The sequence below is a fragment of the Cydia amplana genome, chromosome 1, assembly GCF_948474715.1.
Source record: "Cydia amplana chromosome 1, ilCydAmpl1.1, whole genome shotgun sequence".
Taxonomy (NCBI): Eukaryota; Metazoa; Arthropoda; class Insecta; order Lepidoptera; family Tortricidae; genus Cydia; species Cydia amplana.
The window spans coordinates 6,985,841-7,006,556 of record NC_086069.1 but is presented as its reverse complement, the minus strand read 5'-3'; the positions used below and the strand labels follow the sequence as shown (position 1 = coordinate 7,006,556).

Below are 20,716 nucleotides of genomic sequence, written 5' to 3'. Positions count from 1 at the left end.
GATTTGTTGTCAACACAAACATTTGGTTACAGGTGCAAGATGCGTGCGATCCTAGCGTCGTTGGCCTTCCTGGCGGCCGCCACGACTGCGGTACAATGTGAGTACTAACATAATTACATTAATTCTTTTTAGTATACAGATATAAGATTACTAATATATACCTTAGTAAAGGTTATGCGTACTTCTGGCGAACATCATAAAATAAACGTACTTTAAAGCCTAATTTTCTCACTTTATCCTTACGAGAGGTTAAAAGCTTTTACTTCTTACAAGTTGGATGATGAGATTCTTAGAAAAATATATCCAAGTCGTTAACTTTTGTAATGTCCATAGAGAAGATAGCGTTTTCCCGAACTTTTTTGACCCAGATGAGTAAGCTTAACGGAATAAAGCTGTGGTGATAACTCCGGGACAGTAATGCGCTCCCGGACCCGCAGGGAAGACTCGGTACTTATTGAAGCGTCGGTTTATCTTGGCCTCCCATAAAAAGGGTCATTGAATGCATTAAAACCACGTACGGCCCAGTTTCGGTAATTAAGAAAACATGGGATTCGAAAAAGCAGCATAAGTAGCATAACTCATTTTCATCACATTAAGGTACTCGCAAAGTGCGTTTTTTGACACACGCCAGGCATATAGATTATAATATCCAATGTATTAACTACGATTCTGTTTTTATTTGGAGCTTAGCAATTATTACATTTTTTGTTGTTTTATGTTTATAATTGTTGTTTTATGGTATAAAAGCGGATGGCAGAGCGCGCATCGTATGCTACTTCAGCAACTGGGCGGTGTACCGGCCCGGCGTCGGCCGCTACGGCATCGAAGACATCCCCGTCGACCTGTGCACGCACATCATCTACTCCTTCATCGGCGTCACGGAGAAAACACACGAGGTTCTCATTATCGACCCTGAGGTAAGATTAAAACTCCTACCTAACTAAGCCAAACGCTAAAATATCACGAAAATTACGTTGTTACTAACGAAAACATATCATCGTCGAGTATTTACCATTCGTTGGTGAAATAACTTAATACACATTTAATATTCTAATAATCAAATCTGATGGTGTGACATCACATTTCCTTCTTCTTTAACACTCACTAGTAGGTTACCTAATTGCTGTTCAAGAAGATGGTGCTAAGGTAAAGCTTAACAATTTTTAATTGTTAAAATGTGTATAAGTAGTTACCTACTTACCTCTTTATCTATAATTGACAAGGTTGATTATAAATGTTAGTATAATCTGCGTAAATTTCCAGCTTGACGTGGACAAGAGTGGGTTCCGCAATTTCACATCGCTGCGCGCGTCCCATCCCAACGTGAAGTTCATGGTGGCCGTGGGTGGCTGGGCCGAGGGCGGTTCCAAGTACTCACACATGGTCGCGCAGACTAGCTCGAGGCTAACGTTTGTAAGGAGCGTGGTTGGTAAGTTCGTGGTAATAGTTTAGTTTACAGATTAATACCCGCTAGATAGCGATTAAAAATCCTAAATCGCACTATCAACATTTTACCTAGGATATTTGACACCCCGACTCATATGGCTATTCCACCAACAAATACTCGTACATATTATGAGTACACATTACGCTGCGTTCACAAACAATTCTTCACAACATAAAAATTATAAGTACACGACGCACCTATGTGTTAATTCGTAATGAATTAATTTAAACTAGCTAGCATGTAATTTTTATCTTTCATTGAATCAAATTAAACAAATTTCATGTCGTTTACCCTCGTAAGCAACACATAACCCATCTATATAGCTCTACACAAAGTGAATATTATGAAGCTTACAGCAAATTTCTACAACTGAAATTAAATAGGTAAGTAAAGTAACTATTATAATACTATGGTAGGTACACAAAGGATTTTATCCTTTGTGTTAAATTTAACGAGGTACATAAGTAATTGTTTGGTTCAGTCATGTATAAAATAGTACGTCGTATTACAAAAACTTACGTGACACAAAGGTTTTAAGACTTCATAACAGAGTATATTTGAGGTTTCCATTTTATAATAATTTGATGAATTATTGCGGTCAGTGGCTTAATTGCTCGAGGATTAAATCGGGTTAATAGGGTTAAACCTTTAAGACAACCAAACGATTACGCGAGTAGGCATGCTAATCGTGTTGTTGTTTATTGAGTTTGTTACATGGAGAGATTCCTTTCATTAATATTCTGGTACAAGAGATTTTTGATCAACGTCAAAATTATAAACTATTACGACATTGTAGTGTACATAATGACATAATATAACATTTATAAGAATTGCTCATATAGGACTCTACTTTTTGTTAAATAATACTTCATTGTTGTGTGTCCTATCATAAATTACGTTGGAATTACTTACATAAACTGTTCCTCACGGAAATATTTATGTTACGCTAAGCGCTTACAAAGAAATACATACATTTTTCCGGATGCCGGCAGATGCGACAATATGCGAAAGCAAAATGTAGTTTTACGTCCCCGTGCTGTGGTACGTCGCTCGTCACTCTATTCCAGTTAACATTGTTATTGAATTCGAATGTGAGGAAGAATACTTTGCTTTCTCTAAAACCGGACACAGACACTTCAAAACACAACATTTTGCAAATATCAATACGCGTGCCATCGTGCATGTTTGTAAACAACTGTTAGTTCTCTAGGTTGTTTATATTGTGTTGTAGTTTTCTCTATCATGCAAACCGAAGCAAACTTCTGTTTAAATGAATAATTTACGAGAATATGAGAACTCTTCCACTTTCACACTCATTTTAATAATAGGCAGTGGTGGGCGGCCCGCGAGTGATTAAAAATATATAAAACCTACGTAAACATTCCCATCACGACTGTACCACGACAGCGGGAATTTTTATATTGTTCAACGTTAGCCCGTTTTGCTTTGACTCGAGTCGAATAAATGTCATATTCCAGAGATATATCATGCTCCGTGTAAGCCGTGGTCTACAAGCTGACGGTCTCCACCTTTTGACGATTTGAAATAGGATTTACGTAAGCATAAGATAGTGTATTTATCTGATGTCATACTATGTTTGTCGTCTTTTGTGCGGATCAAAAAGAAATAGTAGGTACCTATCGATGTGAGAACAAGTAAATTGTTTAATTTACACGAGGAAGAAAATGATAAGTATTGCGTTTTGTGGAAAATGTACTTTTTTCAGAGCAGAATAAGATTTTAATATTTAAATTCTTCTCCAATACTGTATTAAATAGCACATTAAAGGTAAATTAGGTATTAGGAACTAAATACCTATTAAGATAAGCCAATAAAAAGTTCTAGAACACGGAGCTAGGTAAACTTGGGGTTTTCCTCTTGTTCTTCGTTCTGCTGTTTTTTAAAATGTCGAAAGGGTCATGATCATTATACATTATAATCTCGAGTATTGTTTTAGACTTCCTCAACAAATACAAGTTCGACGGGCTGGACTTGGACTGGGAGTACCCGGGCGCGGCGGACCGCGGCGGCTCGTTCTCGGACAAGGACCGCTTCCTGTACCTGGTGCAGGAGCTGCGGCGCGCCTTCCTCCGCGCCGGCAAGGGCTGGGAGCTCACCGCCGCCGTGCCGCTCGCCAACTTCAGGCTCATGGAGGGCTACCACGTCCCCGACCTGTGCCAGTGAGCTCAACTACAACTACATTGTCAATCATACCTCCTTACATGTATGCCGATAAGGTTTGCTCAAAAATACGACACAAAAGTATTTCAATCATCCAATTTTGTTAATTAAAATGGTACCTATTTCAAATCTGGCAGACACAAAATCCACGTGTCCATTTTCGTATTGATATCGTTTTTATCTCAATAAGGCATGAATTCCTACAATTATTTATCGCAGGGAGCTGGACGCGATCCACGTGATGTCGTACGACCTCCGCGGCAACTGGGCCGGCTTCGCCGACGTGCACTCCCCCTTGTACAGGCGTCCGCACGACCAATGGGCGTATGAAAAACTCAATGTGGTGAGCTATCGTAATAAAAGCTTGCAGTTTGATATCTCTTTTAGAATGAAATCAACGATCATATATATTAAGTATGCAGGTTGAGTTAAATATGTACACCTACTCGAGTTTTATAAATTACATGTTTCTGTTCTGATAAATGTAGGAGCCCCATCACTTTGCTGGCATAAAAGAGTAGGCGTCATAATCTAAGAAGTTGTGACGCCACGCCGAACATTTCACTCACCTCAATATGTGAGCGTGGGTTGGAAAAATGAGAACAAACATTTCCTTACTAAACTTATGTAATAATCTTAGTAATACAATTAACATATAGAGCAGTTTAAAATACATATATAATTTCAGAATGATGGGCTGAACCTCTGGGAAGAAAAAGGCTGCCCGTCCAACAAGCTGGTTGTCGGCATTCCGTTCTACGGACGCTCGTTCACCCTGTCCGCCGGAAATAACAACTACAACCTCGGCACCTACATCAACAAGGAGGCCGGCGGCGGAGACCCTGCGCCCTACACCAATGCCACTGGATTCTGGGCCTATTATGAGGTAATTACATATTTACACACATTACCAATTATTTGTTGTCACTCCGACAAGAAAGAGTTGATTCTAATGGACGAAAAAAAAAGACATTAAATCTAAACAAAAGCGGTCTGCAAGAGATGCGCTCTTTAGCGATAAGAACGCCTATTTGGTAGACAATAGTGTAAATTACACGCTTAATCAGTTATTGGTGGGCAACTTAATGTATAAAAATACCTACCAACTGAAATAATAATTATAATCATATTATTGTAGATTTGCACCGAAGTAGACGCCAAAGATTCAGGCTGGACCAAAAAGTGGGATGAAGCCGGCAAGTGCCCCTACGCTTACAGAGGCACCCAGTGGGTGGGATACGAAGACCCTCGCAGTGTGGAGATCAAGATGAACTGGATCAAAGAGAAAGGCTACCTCGGCGCCATGACTTGGGCTATTGACATGGACGATTTCAAGGGGCTTTGTGGTGACGAAAATCCTTTGATGAAGCTTTTGCATAAACACATGAGCTCTTATACTGTGCCGCCTCCTCGTACTGGACATACTACACCTACTGTAAGTAACCGATATTAGTTTACAGTGGTAGGCATTAAAAGGCCATTCTACGTTTTGTTAGCTCTATTTGTAGCGAAAAACTGTAATCGACAAAATCGTACCTACTCACATGAAATAATTAAAATAAAATATATTTGTAATAATTTGGACTACGCTGCAAAGTCTTAAAATTTTAAAATATTAGCTTTTATCATGCTTGTTTCACAGTGAGAGACGAAAGCCTTGTTAAGCGGTATCAGAATAATATAAACAACTTTTCGCAGCCGGAATGGGCCCGCCCTCCATCAACCGCCGCTAACCCATCAGAAGGCGCTCCCATCGTCACAACAACAACAACCTCGAGACCCGCGCCGGCCAAACCCGCGACCACCGTCCGGCCTGTTTCGAGACCAGTCACTACTGCTGCTCCCACCACTACCACGTCAGCACCTGTAAAGGAACCTGAGACACCAGCAATTATCACGCCGGAGAAACCAGATATTGAAGAACCCCCGACGGTAAATATTTCAAATATAATATTACTTCAGTTTTACATTTCTTTTAGTTCTACACATTTATTTTGATAACACTCAAAATAATATACATTTAGCATATTTAGGTAAATTATCGTTCCTTATATAGAACTGGTGGATGAGTCTATATATATATAGAACTGGTGGATGAGTCTATATTGAAACATTTCAATATTACAGGATAACGAAGTTGACAACCATAATGTATGCGACAATGAAGAGGACTATATTCCGGACAAAAAGAAGTGTGACAAGGTACGCAAAGATAACCTTCTTTTTTGAACAAACAAAGCATCGTGACATTGAGGTTACGACTCAACGATAAGTAGGTGACTATTTTAAGAAAGTACAGTCGGCGTTAAAAACGTATAATTATCTATAACGCAATGTTTCACATGAAACTTTCATATACCTAATGCCTACTACCTAATCTACCTATATCCCCCGGCGACAATCAGGCGAAATTAAATTTTACGTTACAAAGCCCGACAGTTCGTAGCTTTTCCTACTTTATCTGTGTGTTCTGCACATATATAAAAGATTATGTTTACTCGAATGATTTAATCAGTCAAACTTAAAGTCGATTTTTATTGAAACCTCTGCCTCGAATTAACCGATTAAATTAACTAAATAACGCTTAAAAGTACTACGTTTTTTTTCAGTACTGGCGGTGTGTCAACGGAGAGGGGGTGCAGTTTACATGCCAGCCGGGCACTATGTTCAATGTCAAACTGAACGTGTGTGACTGGCCAGATAGTGCCAACCGAAACGACTGCCAGGCGTGAAATAAAACTACGTGTGTAAGACCGATTCAAACAAACTGGAAATAGAACTTAATCTGAAAATATAACTCCAAGTTGTATTACTAAAAAATCAAGTGGCATTACTATTTTACTTAGATTACGAATTAGTAGGTAGTACACATTAAAGTGTTCAAATGACTTGAACAAACTAAGCTTAATTTCCAGCAAGACTTTAAAATATGTTAGGTCAGAAGGAGGTGTGTAGGATCAGAAGTTAAAAAGCTGTTAATTCTGCTTTTTAAATATTCATGTGATTTACAAAACGGATACTGCCAATAATTTAATGAAACAGATTTTATTATCACGACTGAAACCTCTAAGTCTCATTCAGTATTTATGTTTCGTGAAAGTGGTGTTTAATCATGACTAATTTAAACAATGTTGTCGTCAATTTATCTGATTAGTGTAATTTATTTGGCGGATAGGCCCATTGTTTTTCCTTTGTTATTTTTGTGCGACTGAATTCTGGCACGAAAGCACTCTTGAAATATGCGAGAGTTGTTATATTATAGATGTTAGTTTAAGTTAGGTCGTCGTAAAGGTCTCGTATAATATTGTCGTATTTAGTTTTTTTTTCTGGAACTTAATACGCTAATGTTATTATTCGTAGGTACAATTTAGAAGAATACTCGATTGTGTTAATACTCTAGTGTCATTCTATAGAACTTGATAACTATGTAAACAAACCGCTATATTGAAATTGTTTCTGAATGATGAATTTATTATTAGTGACTTTTGTTTACATACATAGCAAGTTCCATAGAATGACACTTTAATATTTATAGTGATCGACATTTAATTGTCTTTTCTATGTGTTCAAAAGAGGTTAAGTTATACAATATTTATTAATAGAAACTTATCATAAAATAAACATTACCAAATTGTATTTGTTATTTTTTATTAATTATTTTACTGGGTTAGTTAATTATTAAATAAAGTAGGTAAGCATTAAAAAATAAAGTACGAAATTATTGTACCGTGACCGTGGTCGCCGACAGCCAACTTGAAGCGAACGGCTAGTAAATGGGAACTACATATTAGCTAAATGAACGGAACGCCTGGTAGTTTGCTCGATTGATGTCGTTAAAAATAATTTTAAATGTATTGCCAGTAACTTAAACACAGGCTTCTAATTCGTGAGAAACGTGAGCCACTAGGTAGTGGGTAGTATTGTTCCTTTTACCTTACGTTTCTTGCGTAACTTAAGGGGCCCACTGATTAACAGTCCGCCGGCCGGCCTGTCAGTTAGAACAAAAATTTGACAGTTCCGAATAACTGACAGGCCGATACCGTCCGGCGGACTGTTAATCAGTGGGCCCTTTTACGTATGAATGACAATAAAATCGATTAATGTTAGACCACCCGGCTTGAAGAGATTTCAAAATACATATATTACTAGCGACCCGCCCCGGCTTCGCACGGGTTAACAAATTATAGAAATACCCTCCTCTCGAATCACTCTATCTATTGATAAAAACAAGCAACAACGGTTGCACTCCGGGCGTGCCGATAGAAGTGAAAACTCACCTCACTATGTTATCGACGCCCGGTAACACGACACATACGTTTAAAAGCGGAGGTATTCTATTTATTTATTATATACTTATTATTATCATTCTCAAATAAGATCCCACCAAAAACATGTTCATGTAAAATGTTGCCAAGACGAAACCATAAGGCTCGCACTGACAAAAAAGTTATCAGATCTCTTGTAGAGCCAAGCTTCTAACTCTACAAGCCCTAACTTCACAAACTCTACACCTTAGTCAAAATATGTGGCTTGACCGTTTCGCTACTGTCACATAGACGTAAGGTGAAAAATGTATTCACTATTCATTATTTTTTATAATACAATAGTTCTTGGAGTAACGAAACGGCCAAGCCACATATTTTGACTAAGGTGTAGAGTTTGTGAAGTTAGGGCTTGTAGAGTTAGAAGCTTGGCTCTACAAGAGATCTGATAACTTTTTGTCAGTGCGAGCCTTATGGTTTCGTCTTGGCAACATTTTACATGAACATGTTTTTGGTGGGATTTCACTTCTTTTTGTAAGTTGCTTCCATCCCCTAATAAGGGTTGCGCGTGTGATTTAAGGTACTATTAAAAATCCTGAAATACGTACCTCGGGGCATCGTTTATACAATCTGCTTTTTACTGATTCCCCATACAAACTTCAACCCTCCTTTTCCCCTAACGCCCTTTTCCACCCCCTTTTCACCCTTACGGGGTGATTTTGGGGTTGAAAACTATTCAATGCCATTCCCCATTACAAAAACTATCTACATACCTAATTTCAACTAAATCGGTTCAGCGGTTATTGATTTCCCATACAAAATTCCACCCCCCTTTTCCCCCCCCTTAGGGGCAAAAAATTTCAAGTTTTTGAATTATTTTGTTGTTTGTGTACTAATACTATCTTACATACCAAATTTCAGCTTCCTAAGACTTCAGGAAGTACCCTAGAGGTTTTGATGATCCACAGTGAGTGAGTGAGTCAGTGACGAAATTGGGGTTTTTTAGATATGAATAAAATCTTAAGTATAAGAGCTATGCAATTGAAATTTTTTATGTTTAATAAGTCCACTATTGACATCATATCCTGAGAATTTTGTTTATCTGGTATAATCCAAACCCAAGTTATGAGGGTTCAAAAAAACGACGAAGCGCTTCGAGGAAAGGTAGGTAGTGCCCTTGCGCTTCGCTTTGCTCGTCTTGGCAGATCACACTTTTTCATTGACATGTTTATTTACATACTGCCATGACAACGTCAAATTATTTGAACATAGGTAAAGAGTCTTGAAAAGGAGTCCGTAACATAAATGACAAATAACATTGAGTTTTTCTTTATTGATAAATTATGAGTGGCCACCTTACGCCCCTTACGGTCACGTGATCGCCTTACGGTCACGTGATCGCCTTACGCTGTCTCGAGTTTATCATTTTTTCCCCACCTCAAAAAGTGCCCAGTGCCGCTAAAGAAGTTTTCACTTCAAAAACCGCACCAAAATCCGTTGCGTAGTTTTAAAGATCTAAGCATACATATAGACCAGTGGTGGGCAAACTTTCGTCATAGGGGGCCAGAATGTTTAGGAAGTGGAGGGCCAGAATTGTAGCCAAAATTTATTTTGATTTGCGATTTATTTTTAAATCGTGGGCCAATGCCATATATTAATTATTTCATAGGACCGGCGGCGGGCCAGATAAAATCCATTCGCGGGCCGGAGCTGGCGCGCGGGCCGTACTTTGGCCACCACTGATATAGACAGACAGACATAGGAAAGCGACTTTGTTTTATACTATGTAGTGATTATTAGACCCGCGTCTAGGAAATACGCTACGTGCTCTATTTATAAAAAGTGTGGAAGTACCAAAATGCCTTAAGCCTAATGCTTAACCTAAAGCTTAACGTGTAAGCCTTTCATATCAGCTAATCATAATTAGCTACGAGTAGGTTTCTACACCATTTAAAACCGCATCTAGATAAGTTTTACGTTAAAATACTCATGCTTACTCATTAATATTTAATTTCCTTTGTTTATGGTTTATAAAGTTACATTTGAGTGATAAATTGCTTTATAATACCTTAATTTTTACACAATTTTTAATCGTGGCCGTGTGCCGAATGGGTTTATGCCATTACTGCCTTTCATGCTTCATAACAATATTTGTAATTTTTATTTCATTTAACACGTTTTTCCTTTTTACTGTGATGACTGATTAATAATATTGAGAATAAATCTCGTAAATAATTTCGCCATCCCCCATCCCCCTTATTCCCCAATATACTTAGGCGAGGCATATTACGAGTATGTAGTTACTAGCTATTGCCCGCAGCTTCGCACGCGCAGGAGAGTTTTTTTAATTTTGTTTTTTTTTTTTTTTTATGAATTTTGAAAAATCCTTTTTTAGTGGACCCCTAGACCTTATAAGGAACCTACTTGCCAAATTTGGACTTTCTAGTCCCAGCGGTTTGGGCTGTGCGTTGATTTAAGTCAGTCAGTCCGGTCTTTCACGTTTATATATATATATATAGATTATCACGGATTATAATAAATTACACAGTATTACGTCGTTTTTATCTGCAAGGTGTAAACGCCAAAGGATTAATAGGGCTGTATCCAATAGATAAATTAAATTGTCTAACAGAGGTTATAAACGATATCAAAAACAAGATATTAAGAGCTTATGGCTAAATTCAAGTGACTTTATTAATTTAAGTTATTATTTACAGTTACCTACCTACCTTTTCTAAGCCTTTATAAAATTTGTTTGCATATTTTTGAATTAACATTAAATTAAATTAAATTAAATTGCGTAAACGAAATGTTGACTGGGAAAAACGGGGTCTCCTGTCACATGTATTATAATATACTCACTAGGAGACTCCATTAACCGTGTTGTCTAAACGAAATATTTATCTAAATAAATAATTTTTCATTTTCATTTTATATTATAGGGGGACGTAAAAAGAACACTGAAAAGTTGCGGTGTTCTCTAATTAACTGAATGAGAAATGATTTAGTCTGGTCCAGACATGTCTCGAATGCTCGTTATAAAAACTATATAGATAATCTTTAAAAAACCCGGAAAAGTGCAAGGGACTGGCTCAAGGGTCCCCTATAAATATAACAATTTTTTTACAAGTTTGTAGTTTTCAGATTTGTTCCTCTTTTTGTAGTGTAAGACGATATTACTTATATTTATTAGGTCAACGGGAATTGCCTAATAAATATGAGTAATATAATTTTGATTCCCTTGAGAGTGTCGAAATTTACGTGTTTTGCGGCATAAACGGCCGTATCTTTTTTTACGTTAACTTAGAAGTTTTATTTTTTCACGGTGTTAAGGGACTGTAGACCTGAGAATATGGTTTTAATTTCAACTGGATACCTCGACGTGTTCCCAAGATAAAGGGTCTTAACAGACAGACGGACGGACGGACAACAAAGTGATCCTATAAGGGTTCCGTTTTTTCCTTTCGAGGTACGGAACCCTAAAAGTAAAATACCTTTTCCTTTTCCTGTGTTTATTAAAAGAAGCGGATCCTCTTGGCGTCAACGAGACTCAGAAATAAAGTCTCATCAACTTAGAGCGACATGTCGTGTATTTTGTCCGCACTTTGGTAAAGTAATACAGGCTTTAAGTCGTCTCACGTATACCCAGTGGGCCATTTCTCGGGCACGATTGAGATGATGTTTATTTGAGATTAATACAAGTGACCTTCATATTCACAACAACAGATCAACCGATAGCAACCGACTCAAGAAGTGGCGTAACGTTTGTCACCAATGTCTAATATCATACCTAGGTACCTACCTAAATACTTATGTTTCAAAGAATTATTTAAACATGAAATATTATATCAGAGGACAAACAAAATAGTTACGACTTTATTAGAATACTAAGTAGAATATATTGGTAGGTACTAGGTATTAAATATGTAACCTTACATATCCTCTAGCCGCCCAGAGACCTATAAAAAGGTCTCCTGTTCCATTCTAATTTGAACTTTGTGTCGACAAAATAAAATTTCATTTTGCTTGGCAAGATTTGACGTATGGGCGGCTAGAGGATATACTAAGTAATAAGTTGATTGAATATTTGTTTGTATTATTTGTATTAAAAATAATTTAGCAGTTAAATCGTATTACGTATTACGTACTCATAATAAATTAGGTAATTCGTGGGTTATGCATAAAGGTGTTATTACTGTTATTAGGTATTATTATCTTCTGATCTTATTCTTATTACTAAGCCGTGAATGATACGTAGGTACCTACTTTGAATTTTCCAGCAAAGCTGCATTAGGTGACACGGCATTTAAAAAGTAAATTGAAGTTTAATTTCTGTTTCTGTTCTGTTCATATCGCGGTAATCGAGAGTGAAGAAGTAAGTTTGTATTTTAAAGAATATTGTCATTCACGATTTAAATTGTAATACAAGTTATTTGAAGAAAAATTCACAGATTATGGTTCGTTGCCCGAACCTAACCTTTGCCATTATGAATTTCATATGTACATGACTGTCTGTATTATCTGAGATAACAAAAGGAACATTTTGCTGAGCATTTCAACTAAAATTGATGTGTGGCATTATCCCACTCTCTCGACGATCTTCCTTGTATAAACAAGGAAGATCGTAAGTTAATGATACTTATGTTGCTCAATTATCCTGCATATTTTCCGGCTTATGTGGTACCATTAAATGACACAAATATTAAAGCTTACACAAGCGTTTAGACTCCTCGCGGTAGAAAAAATGAAACAAAATTAAACCGTAGGCGGGATTATTTTTATGCTCGCACTAAGTAAAAAAAGTAAAAAGATATTTGGGCTCGTCCGGGATTTGAACCCGGGACCTCTCGCACCCTAAGCGAAAATCATACCCCTAGACCAACGAGCCGGTTGTAGATGCGGCCGAAATAGCCGACTCTGTGAATGTTAGTACAACATACCTACCTTTCTATAATTATTTAGTTCACGTTGCCGTTGCCGCTCACGCGCCCCACATTTTTTTATCTCTTACAAATTGACACGTTGCCTTGCCGATGCCGTCGTGAGGCGTAATCTGCATAATAAAGCAAATACCTAGTATACTGTATGTATCTACTGGATTATGGCACCGACTTCATACGTTTCAGTTGTTAGGTTAGGTTAGTTTTTATTATATCCTTTTTGAAGTCGGTTTTACTTTTTTTTTATATTAATTTTATCTTGGAATAAGTATATATTGGATATTTAAGATTGTTTGACGATAATACAGAGTGGTCATTTTTGATCATGTTTCCTTCCTACGTCAGCAGTACTTACCACGAGTTTACACTTGACATTTACGTTAGCGACTACGTAACCTCGATCGCAGGATTAGTGCGATAGAGAGGGAATGCAATCGAGTTCACGCAGTCACTAACGTATACGTCAAATGCCAACTCGTGGTAGCCGTGCTTATTTATAAGTACAAGCAATTTGATTTTCGAATAATATGGGGCATTATCTATGACCTGGACAATATGGTGTTGGCTTCATCATAAAGAAATCACTCAAAAGCTCCATACAAAGCTTTATTGGACTAACTGAACGTGTAGCTCTATTAAGAATGCTTATTGGAAATTTAGAACTTGACATTATTCAAGTGTACGCCCCAACTGAATCGGCCCAAGACGAAGAAATACTCCGATTCTACGACACAATCTACGAGGCAATGAATTGTCAGGAAAACACATAATTATCGTGGGAGATTTCAACGCAAAAATTGGCCAACCAAAGCTCGAAGAATACCTAGTAACAAAACAATACGGGTATGGATCTAGAAACGATAGAGGAGAAAAGCTGCTTCAGTTTGCATCTGAAAACAATTTCGCTATAATGAATACTTTCTTTAAGAAGAGAAATAATCGAAGATGGACATGGCGGTCACCGGATGGACGTACAAAAAACGAAATCGACTACATCTTATCAAATAGGCCAAAATGGTTTCAAAACGTTGAAGTAATCAAAACCGTTTATCCATCTGACCATAGATTAGTTAGAGGTACGGTAAAGCTCGAGCATAACAAAAAGAGCAGAATCAATTACAATAGATTGCCCAAAAGCTCATTAAAAACCGAGACTGAAATCAATGCATACATAGAGTCACTAGAACACGTCAAGGCCGACCTCTTCGACTATGACGCCAACACAACAGTACAAAACTACCACGACAGTATTGTAAACGCCATCGAATAAAGCCTTGAAAAAGCACATCAAGCGAGAAGAAATAAACCTGAAGACTCTATCATTACCGACCGGACTAAAATATTAATAAAACGCAGACAAGAACTACAAAATATCAAACCAAAAACTTCATTAATGAATGTTATGTATGGTAGATTTGTAGGTAGCTCGGAAAGCTACAAGTACCGACATATTTATGAATAAACGCCAGGACAGTCCAAATCGGTGTTTCATTGCTCGAACATATCATTGGCGACGGGATCGGTATTTTGGTGTTAAAAACCCATTTAGTTACGTTTTTTTAGTGTTTATTAGCTTGTGTACAATGCCTCTCGGAAAGTTGGAGTGTTTTCGTGTCGGGTCAGACTGGGATGCTTACGTGCGCCGGGTTAAGCAATTCATCGCGTTAAACGAGATTGACGACACATTACACGTGGCGTCACTAGTAACTTTAGTCGGAGCGGAGTGTTATGAGCTTATGTGTGATTTGTGTGCACCCCGAAAACCCGAAGCTAAACCCGAGGACAAAACATTCAACGACTTAGTCAAGCTAGTAAGCGAGCATTTGGAACCCGAGAGATCGGAAATAGCGGAACGACACATCTTCCGTCAAAGAAAACAGCTACACGGTGAAAGTATACGCGAATATCTACAGCATTTAAAACATCTGGCCAAAACGTGTAACTTCGGGGCACAGCTAGAGATCAACCTTCGCGATCAATTCGTGTCGGGGCTGCTGAGCGATGAGATGAGGTCGAGGCTATTTGCCGTGCGGGCCATCGACTACAAGCGCGCCGTGGAGCTTGCTCTGGCGCTGGAGGCAGCAGAGAAGCACGCGGCGGTATCGGTAGGCGCTCCGGCGGGCGCAGCGGCGGGCGCTTCGGCGTCGGCGTCGACGCCGCCGGACGACGGGCTGCATCGCGTGGGAGCGGCGCGGCGGCGGGGCGCGGGCCCGGCGGCGGCGGCGACGGCCGCGCCGCGGGCGCCGTGCGCGCGCTGCGGCAAGACCGGTCACGCGGAGGGCAGGTGTCGGTACAAACATTTTTCATGCGACGCGTGTGGTGAAAAAGGCCATTTGAAAGTGATGTGCAGAAAGGAGGTACCTAAAAAGTCATCAAAAGGTCAGTACTTTTTAAATGATTCTGATTCGAATGATAGTGATTGCCATTTTTATAAAATTGACAGTGATGTGGACATTGGGGACGGCCCCTTCTACGTAACGCTTACAGTGCAGAATATACGATGCAAATTTGAAGTCGACACAGGTAGCAGAATTGCGGCTATATCTAAAGACTATTATGATAGGTGTTTTTCCCATTTGCCTTTACAAAATAAAATGTTACGTTTTAGGTCATACATCGGAGATCCTATCGAGACAGTAGGATATTTGGATGTAGAAGTAAGATATGGTAACAATGTGGATAAACTAAAGTTACATGTAATTGAGAATGGCGGTCCGCCTTTGATGGGCCGTACTTGGATTAGACGATTAAATTTAAAGGTAACCGATTGTATCAATTTTCAAGGTGAGGACTCAATGGCAGAATCTCTTAAGCAAGAGTTTCCAGAAGTGTTTGCTGGGGGGTTAGGCACGTTCAGGTCGCGACTGCAGCTCCGTCTCAGGGACGACACACCGGTATTCGTTAAGGCACGGGCGCTGCCGTTGGCGCTTCGCGAGCGTGTGGAACGGGAGCTCGATCGCTTACAGCGGGAGGGGGTTATTTATAAAGTCGACAGATCGGAATATGGGACCCCTATAGTGCCTGTAATAAAAGCAAATGGCACCATACGTATCTGTGGCGACTATAAAATAACAATAAATCCGCGATTAAAAGATTTTCATTACCCGCTGCCGCGGATCGAGGACCTGTTTGCCCTTTTGGGCGGAGGCGAGCAGTATACGAAACTGGACCTGTCTAACGCCTTTCAACAATGTGTTTTGGAAGACGAGTCACAGCCGATGACGGCCATAACCACTCACGTTGGTACATTTGTATACAAACGCGTCCCGTTCGGAATAAAGTGTATTCCCGAAAATTTTCAAAAGATCATGGAGGAGACGTTGAGTGGTTTGCCGTCGACGGCCGTGTTCGCCGACGATATCTGTGTAACGGGGAAAGACAAGGCAACGCATATAACTTAAGAGCGGTTTTACAGAGATTAAAAGAGAACGGTTTACGAATTAATTTTGCTAAATGTCAATTTTTTAAAGACAGTGTAAACTATCTGGGCTATAGAATTGATAAGTATGGTTTGCATACGGATGAACGAAAAATTTCTGCTATTGTTAATGCCCCGGCCCCCTCAAATGTAACGCAACTTAAAAGTTTTTTGGGACTTGTTAATTTTTACGCGAAATTCTGTGCTAATATGAGCGACATTTTAAAACCAATGTACAGTCTTTTAAAGAAAAATGTTAAATGGAATTGGGACGAATAATGTGATGACGCCTTTAAAAAAATTAAAAAAGTGTTAAGCAGTGCTCCCGTGTTAGCACACTATAATCCATCACTGCCTCTAATTCTTTCGGTGGACAGCAGCCCTTACGGCCTGGGTGCGGCCCTGACTCAACGGGGCGCGGATGGCGTGGAGCGACCTCTGTGCTGCGCTTCGCGCACTCTGAACGCCGCCGAGTGCAACTACTCGCAACTCGACAAGGAGGCGCTGGCGATCGTGTTTGGAGTCACTAAGCACCACCAGTATGTGTATGGGCGGAAGTTCATATTGCGGACGGACCACAGGGCACTCAGCTACATATTTGGTAAAAACAAAGGGCTACCGGTGACTGCGGCAAGCCGTTTGCAGCGTTACGCGGTAAAGTTAGCCGCGTATGATTTTAATATCGAATTTATCCGATCAGAGCGTAACTGTTATGCGGACGCTCTTTCTCGTCTTCCTTTAGTGACTCAGAATAGGCCGGGTATGAAAGACGAGGGATGTAGCTATTTAAATTTTGTAGAAGGGGATTTTCCACTTAGTTTTAAAGAGGTTAAAAGTGAGTTGGCGAAAGACCCCCTTTTAAGTAAAATTTACGGATACGTTATGTTCGGATGGCCAAGCAATAGCAATGAGTCAGAAAAGCCTTATTTTAATAGAAAAGAATCTCTTAACATAGACCAGGGTTGTTTAATATGGGGATATCGAGTGGTTATTCCAAAATCTTTACGAGTTGCGGTATTGAATACACGGTACGGTGGCCACCCCGGTATAGTAAAGATGAAACAAATCGCGCGGAATTACGTTTGGTGGGACACACTGGACGCGGACATCGAGCGGGTGGCGGAGCAGTGCGCCGCGTGCCGCGCGCAACGCCCTGCGCCGGCGCCCGCGCCTCTGCACTCGTGGCCGTGGCCAGGGGAACCCTGGGCGAGATTAAACTTAGACTTTCTAGGGCCTTTTAATAACGCGTACTATTTAGTTATAATCGACGCTCATTCTAAGTGGATAGAGGTCGAAAAAATTAAAACGGGATCTGCCTCTGTTGTAATTAATTGCTTACGAACACTATTCGCACGCTTCGGCCTGCCGAAACAAGTAGTCACCGACAATGGGCCACCGTTTTCGTCAGCCGAATTCGGCTCTTATCTCAGACGTAACGGAATTCGACACACTTTAGTAGCTCCTTATCATCCGGCCAGCAATGGCGCGGCCGAGAATGCGGTGCGTACCATTAAGCGAGTGTTGAAGAAAGCCGTTATCGAGAACGAGAAGGACGACACGGCTCTCAGTAGGTTTTTGTTCATGTACAGAAATACTGAACACAGCACTACTAAGAAAGAGCCGGCAGTGGCGCTGCTAGGGCGGCGGCTTCGCGGTCGCCTCGACCTGCTGCGGCCCGACACCGCGGACGTGGTGCGCACCGCGCAGAGGGCTAGCGAGCGGCGCAGCGAGGGCCACGCGTTGCGTCAGGGCGAGCCGGGGGCCGAGGTGCTGGTGCGGGACTACGCGCGCGGAGCGGTGTACTTCCGTTTGGCCCAAATACATTTCGCCAAATTTCACTTCCCAACAAACTTATCGCAATAGTTTCATTTCCCAAAGAAACCTTTAGCAAAGTTACACTTCGCATATAACTTATTTGGTCAAATGATCATTTGGCATGATTTTACTTTGTCAAATGTTATTAGGACAAAAACTTATTAAGCAAACGTTTTTTATTGGCTAATATTATATTACAAAAAGATGTTTGCTCAAATTGTCTCTTCGCAAATTTGGCAAATAGGCATCTCTATTTAAATTTGAACCTAAATTCGTTCTGTTAGAATTTTGAATTTATATAATATTTACTACTCAGAATCAGTAGCTTTCTCCATTCTTAGGCCCTTCTCTCACGAGGCTACTCTCAAGCGATTTGTGTTTCGTACGCGTGTCCTACCCGTCGCTTGTGAGTAGCCGCCATATTTATTCACTTCGTATCGCACACGACGAGACGCGTCGACGACACGTTTGATATCAATCGCACGCTACTGAGGGCCTACCGCGAACCACGTTCGACGTGTTACCTCCCTGTCACACTTACGTACGAATTTACAAGTGCGACAGAGAGGCAACACGTCGAACGTGGTTCGCGGTAGGCGCTCGTCTTGCTGGTCGCACGCGACTCGAGTCGTATACGCGTCGTACACAAAACGACGGCGGAACGAACTTTTATTATTAATTTTGTTCAGGAGGTGGAAACTTATCCATGTTTGTATAATTATATGCTGTCAGATTATGTCTGAAAAGATGTAACAGAAAAGGCGTGGATTGGGATTGAAAAAAAAAACAATTTAACAGGTCAGGAATTATATTTTTATTAAATTACATCCGTTTGCGTAAAACATAAATAACCAAAATGATAAAAAACCAAGGTCGGGATAAAGTATTTCAATATAAGCAAAAATAAAAATACTGCAGGCCCTCTATTTATTGGTATGTAAATTGTATGCCATGTAAAATTTTGGGACATGTAAGTTATGCTTAATGATACATTTGACTAAATAATACTTGGTAAAATGAAAATTGACCAAGTAATTATTTGCTAAACAATAACTTGCCAAAAAAGACTATTGCTAACTGAAAAATTGCGATAAGTTGTTTTGCCAAACATTTTTTTGGGAAATGATAATTTGGGAAACATAGTTTGGGATGTGATACTTTGGGAAATGTTTTTGGCCCATTCATTAGTAAACCGCGCGGAGCGCACAAGTGAGCCGAGGGCCAGGTGCTTGCGCGAGAAGAGCCCGTATCTTATGTAGTGCGAACGAGTGACGGCCGCACACATAAACGACACGTAGATCAACTGCATTTCAGAAAGTCGAGATTTACGCTCAGTGACATTGACGATAAGGCACCCACACCCGTCTCACATCAGCCAGCGGACAATGTCCAGGTAGACATCCCGGAAGTCGCGGGGTTGCCCGCGGACGATAAGGATCAGAGTGGCGGTGAAGGTGGAGGCGAGGACGAGTATGGCACTCCCCCGGGGACTCCGACAAAACATGACGAACGTTGTCGCCGGAAAGCTGCTGTCCGTTGTTTAGAAAGATTAAAACAAATTTAATCAGTCAGAATCATTCGTCCCTTTGCCATTACGCCTTATGCGTATATTAATAAAGACCATATTGTGTGTAGTATTTTAAACTTAGTACGTTTTTATATTTGTCCGACTTAATTACTAAAAAGTTAGTTACATGCATGCTTATTACATCTGTGACGTAATAAATATGCCCTTTATTTCATAATGTAGACTACTCGTGTTTTCATAATGCTACCAATACTTATGTTATATACATATTAACATAATCCTGGCACCAATTGGACCTTGGTGAACATCGACCTAATTATCTAGACGAAAAGGTCCAAATTGTAATAGCTATCTATTAATTTGTCTCATTTATGATGAACCATTATTGTGATGAATTAGCGTATCGCCGGTCAGTTTCCTAATTCGTCAATTTTGCTGATTCAACAGTTTAATGATTAGACTGTTTCTTAATTCGCCAATTTCCTTTTTTGCCAGTTTCACTAAATTGTCAGAGCCCCTATTAAGCCAGTTTCTTGAGTCGCAAACTTCCTTATTCCTCAATTATCTTAAGTTGTCAGTTTTGCTATTTCGTCATTTTCCTAATCCGTTACTTTCCTTATACAACAATCCAATATTATAACTTATATCGTAAAAGTAGCAATGTAATCTCTACAAAGGTCAAAAGTTAGTTTGCATGCATAAGTACCTTTATCATTAGAATTACGTTTACAAAATACTCGGTAAGAAATTACACTTCATTGCAATGCCATTAGTTGTTACATTAAAAAAAATTCATACTTAATTATGGTCAACCTATTCATGACTCAAACTGTAGTACAGTCACCTGCAAAAGTATCTTCGACAACAAAGCACAAAGGCCACTAAAATATGTGACACGCGTTTATGGCTCTACAAATGAGATTGCTTAAATAAGATACTTTTACAGTATTTGTTCTGGAAGATAATTTCGCAGGTGACTGTACCTACAGGAGAATAGCAGATGACATAACTTTGTATGGTGTCGGATAATAGTTTTAAAATAACATTTAATAAGGTGACTAGAAACATCAATGAACCATCAATAGGTTCATCTTTTGATTCTGCATCAAGCCTTGGTCTCTTGCT

The 20,716-nt window shown here is 39.6% G+C and overlaps 1 protein-coding gene and 1 non-coding gene across 2 annotated transcripts; one reads left to right on the top strand and one right to left on the bottom strand.

Moving 5' to 3' along the window:
• The first annotated feature begins 32 nt into the window (after positions 1-32).
• Positions 33-6,387, top strand: LOC134662716 (endochitinase). Its single transcript, XM_063518989.1, has 10 exons — positions 33-97; positions 748-917; positions 1,264-1,429; positions 3,405-3,627; positions 3,848-3,971; positions 4,317-4,514; positions 4,767-5,063; positions 5,327-5,560; positions 5,756-5,830; positions 6,238-6,387. Exons 1-10 carry the CDS (start codon positions 40-42, stop codon positions 6,358-6,360), a joined length of 1,668 nt encoding a protein of 555 aa, XP_063375059.1. The 5' UTR covers positions 33-39; the 3' UTR covers positions 6,361-6,387.
• A 6,319-nt stretch (positions 6,388-12,706) lies between these two features.
• Trnap-agg (transfer RNA proline (anticodon AGG)) lies at positions 12,707-12,778 on the bottom strand. Its single transcript has one exon. It is a non-coding gene; the product is annotated as a tRNA-Pro (tRNA).
• Positions 12,779-20,716: the final 7,938 nt, after the last annotated feature.

Bases quoted from the DNA above. Each gene is read 5' to 3' on its own strand.
- LOC134662716 (XM_063518989.1), top strand. From the start codon at position 40: ATGCGTGCGATCCTAGCGTCGTTGGCCTTCCTGGCGGCCGCCACGACT. The intron at 4,515-4,766 runs GTAATTACATAT...ATATTATTGTAG, and splicing joins GATTCTGGGCCTATTATGAG to ATTTGCACCGAAGTAGACGC. The intron at 5,561-5,755 runs GTAAATATTTCA...TCAATATTACAG, and splicing joins ATATTGAAGAACCCCCGACG to GATAACGAAGTTGACAACCA.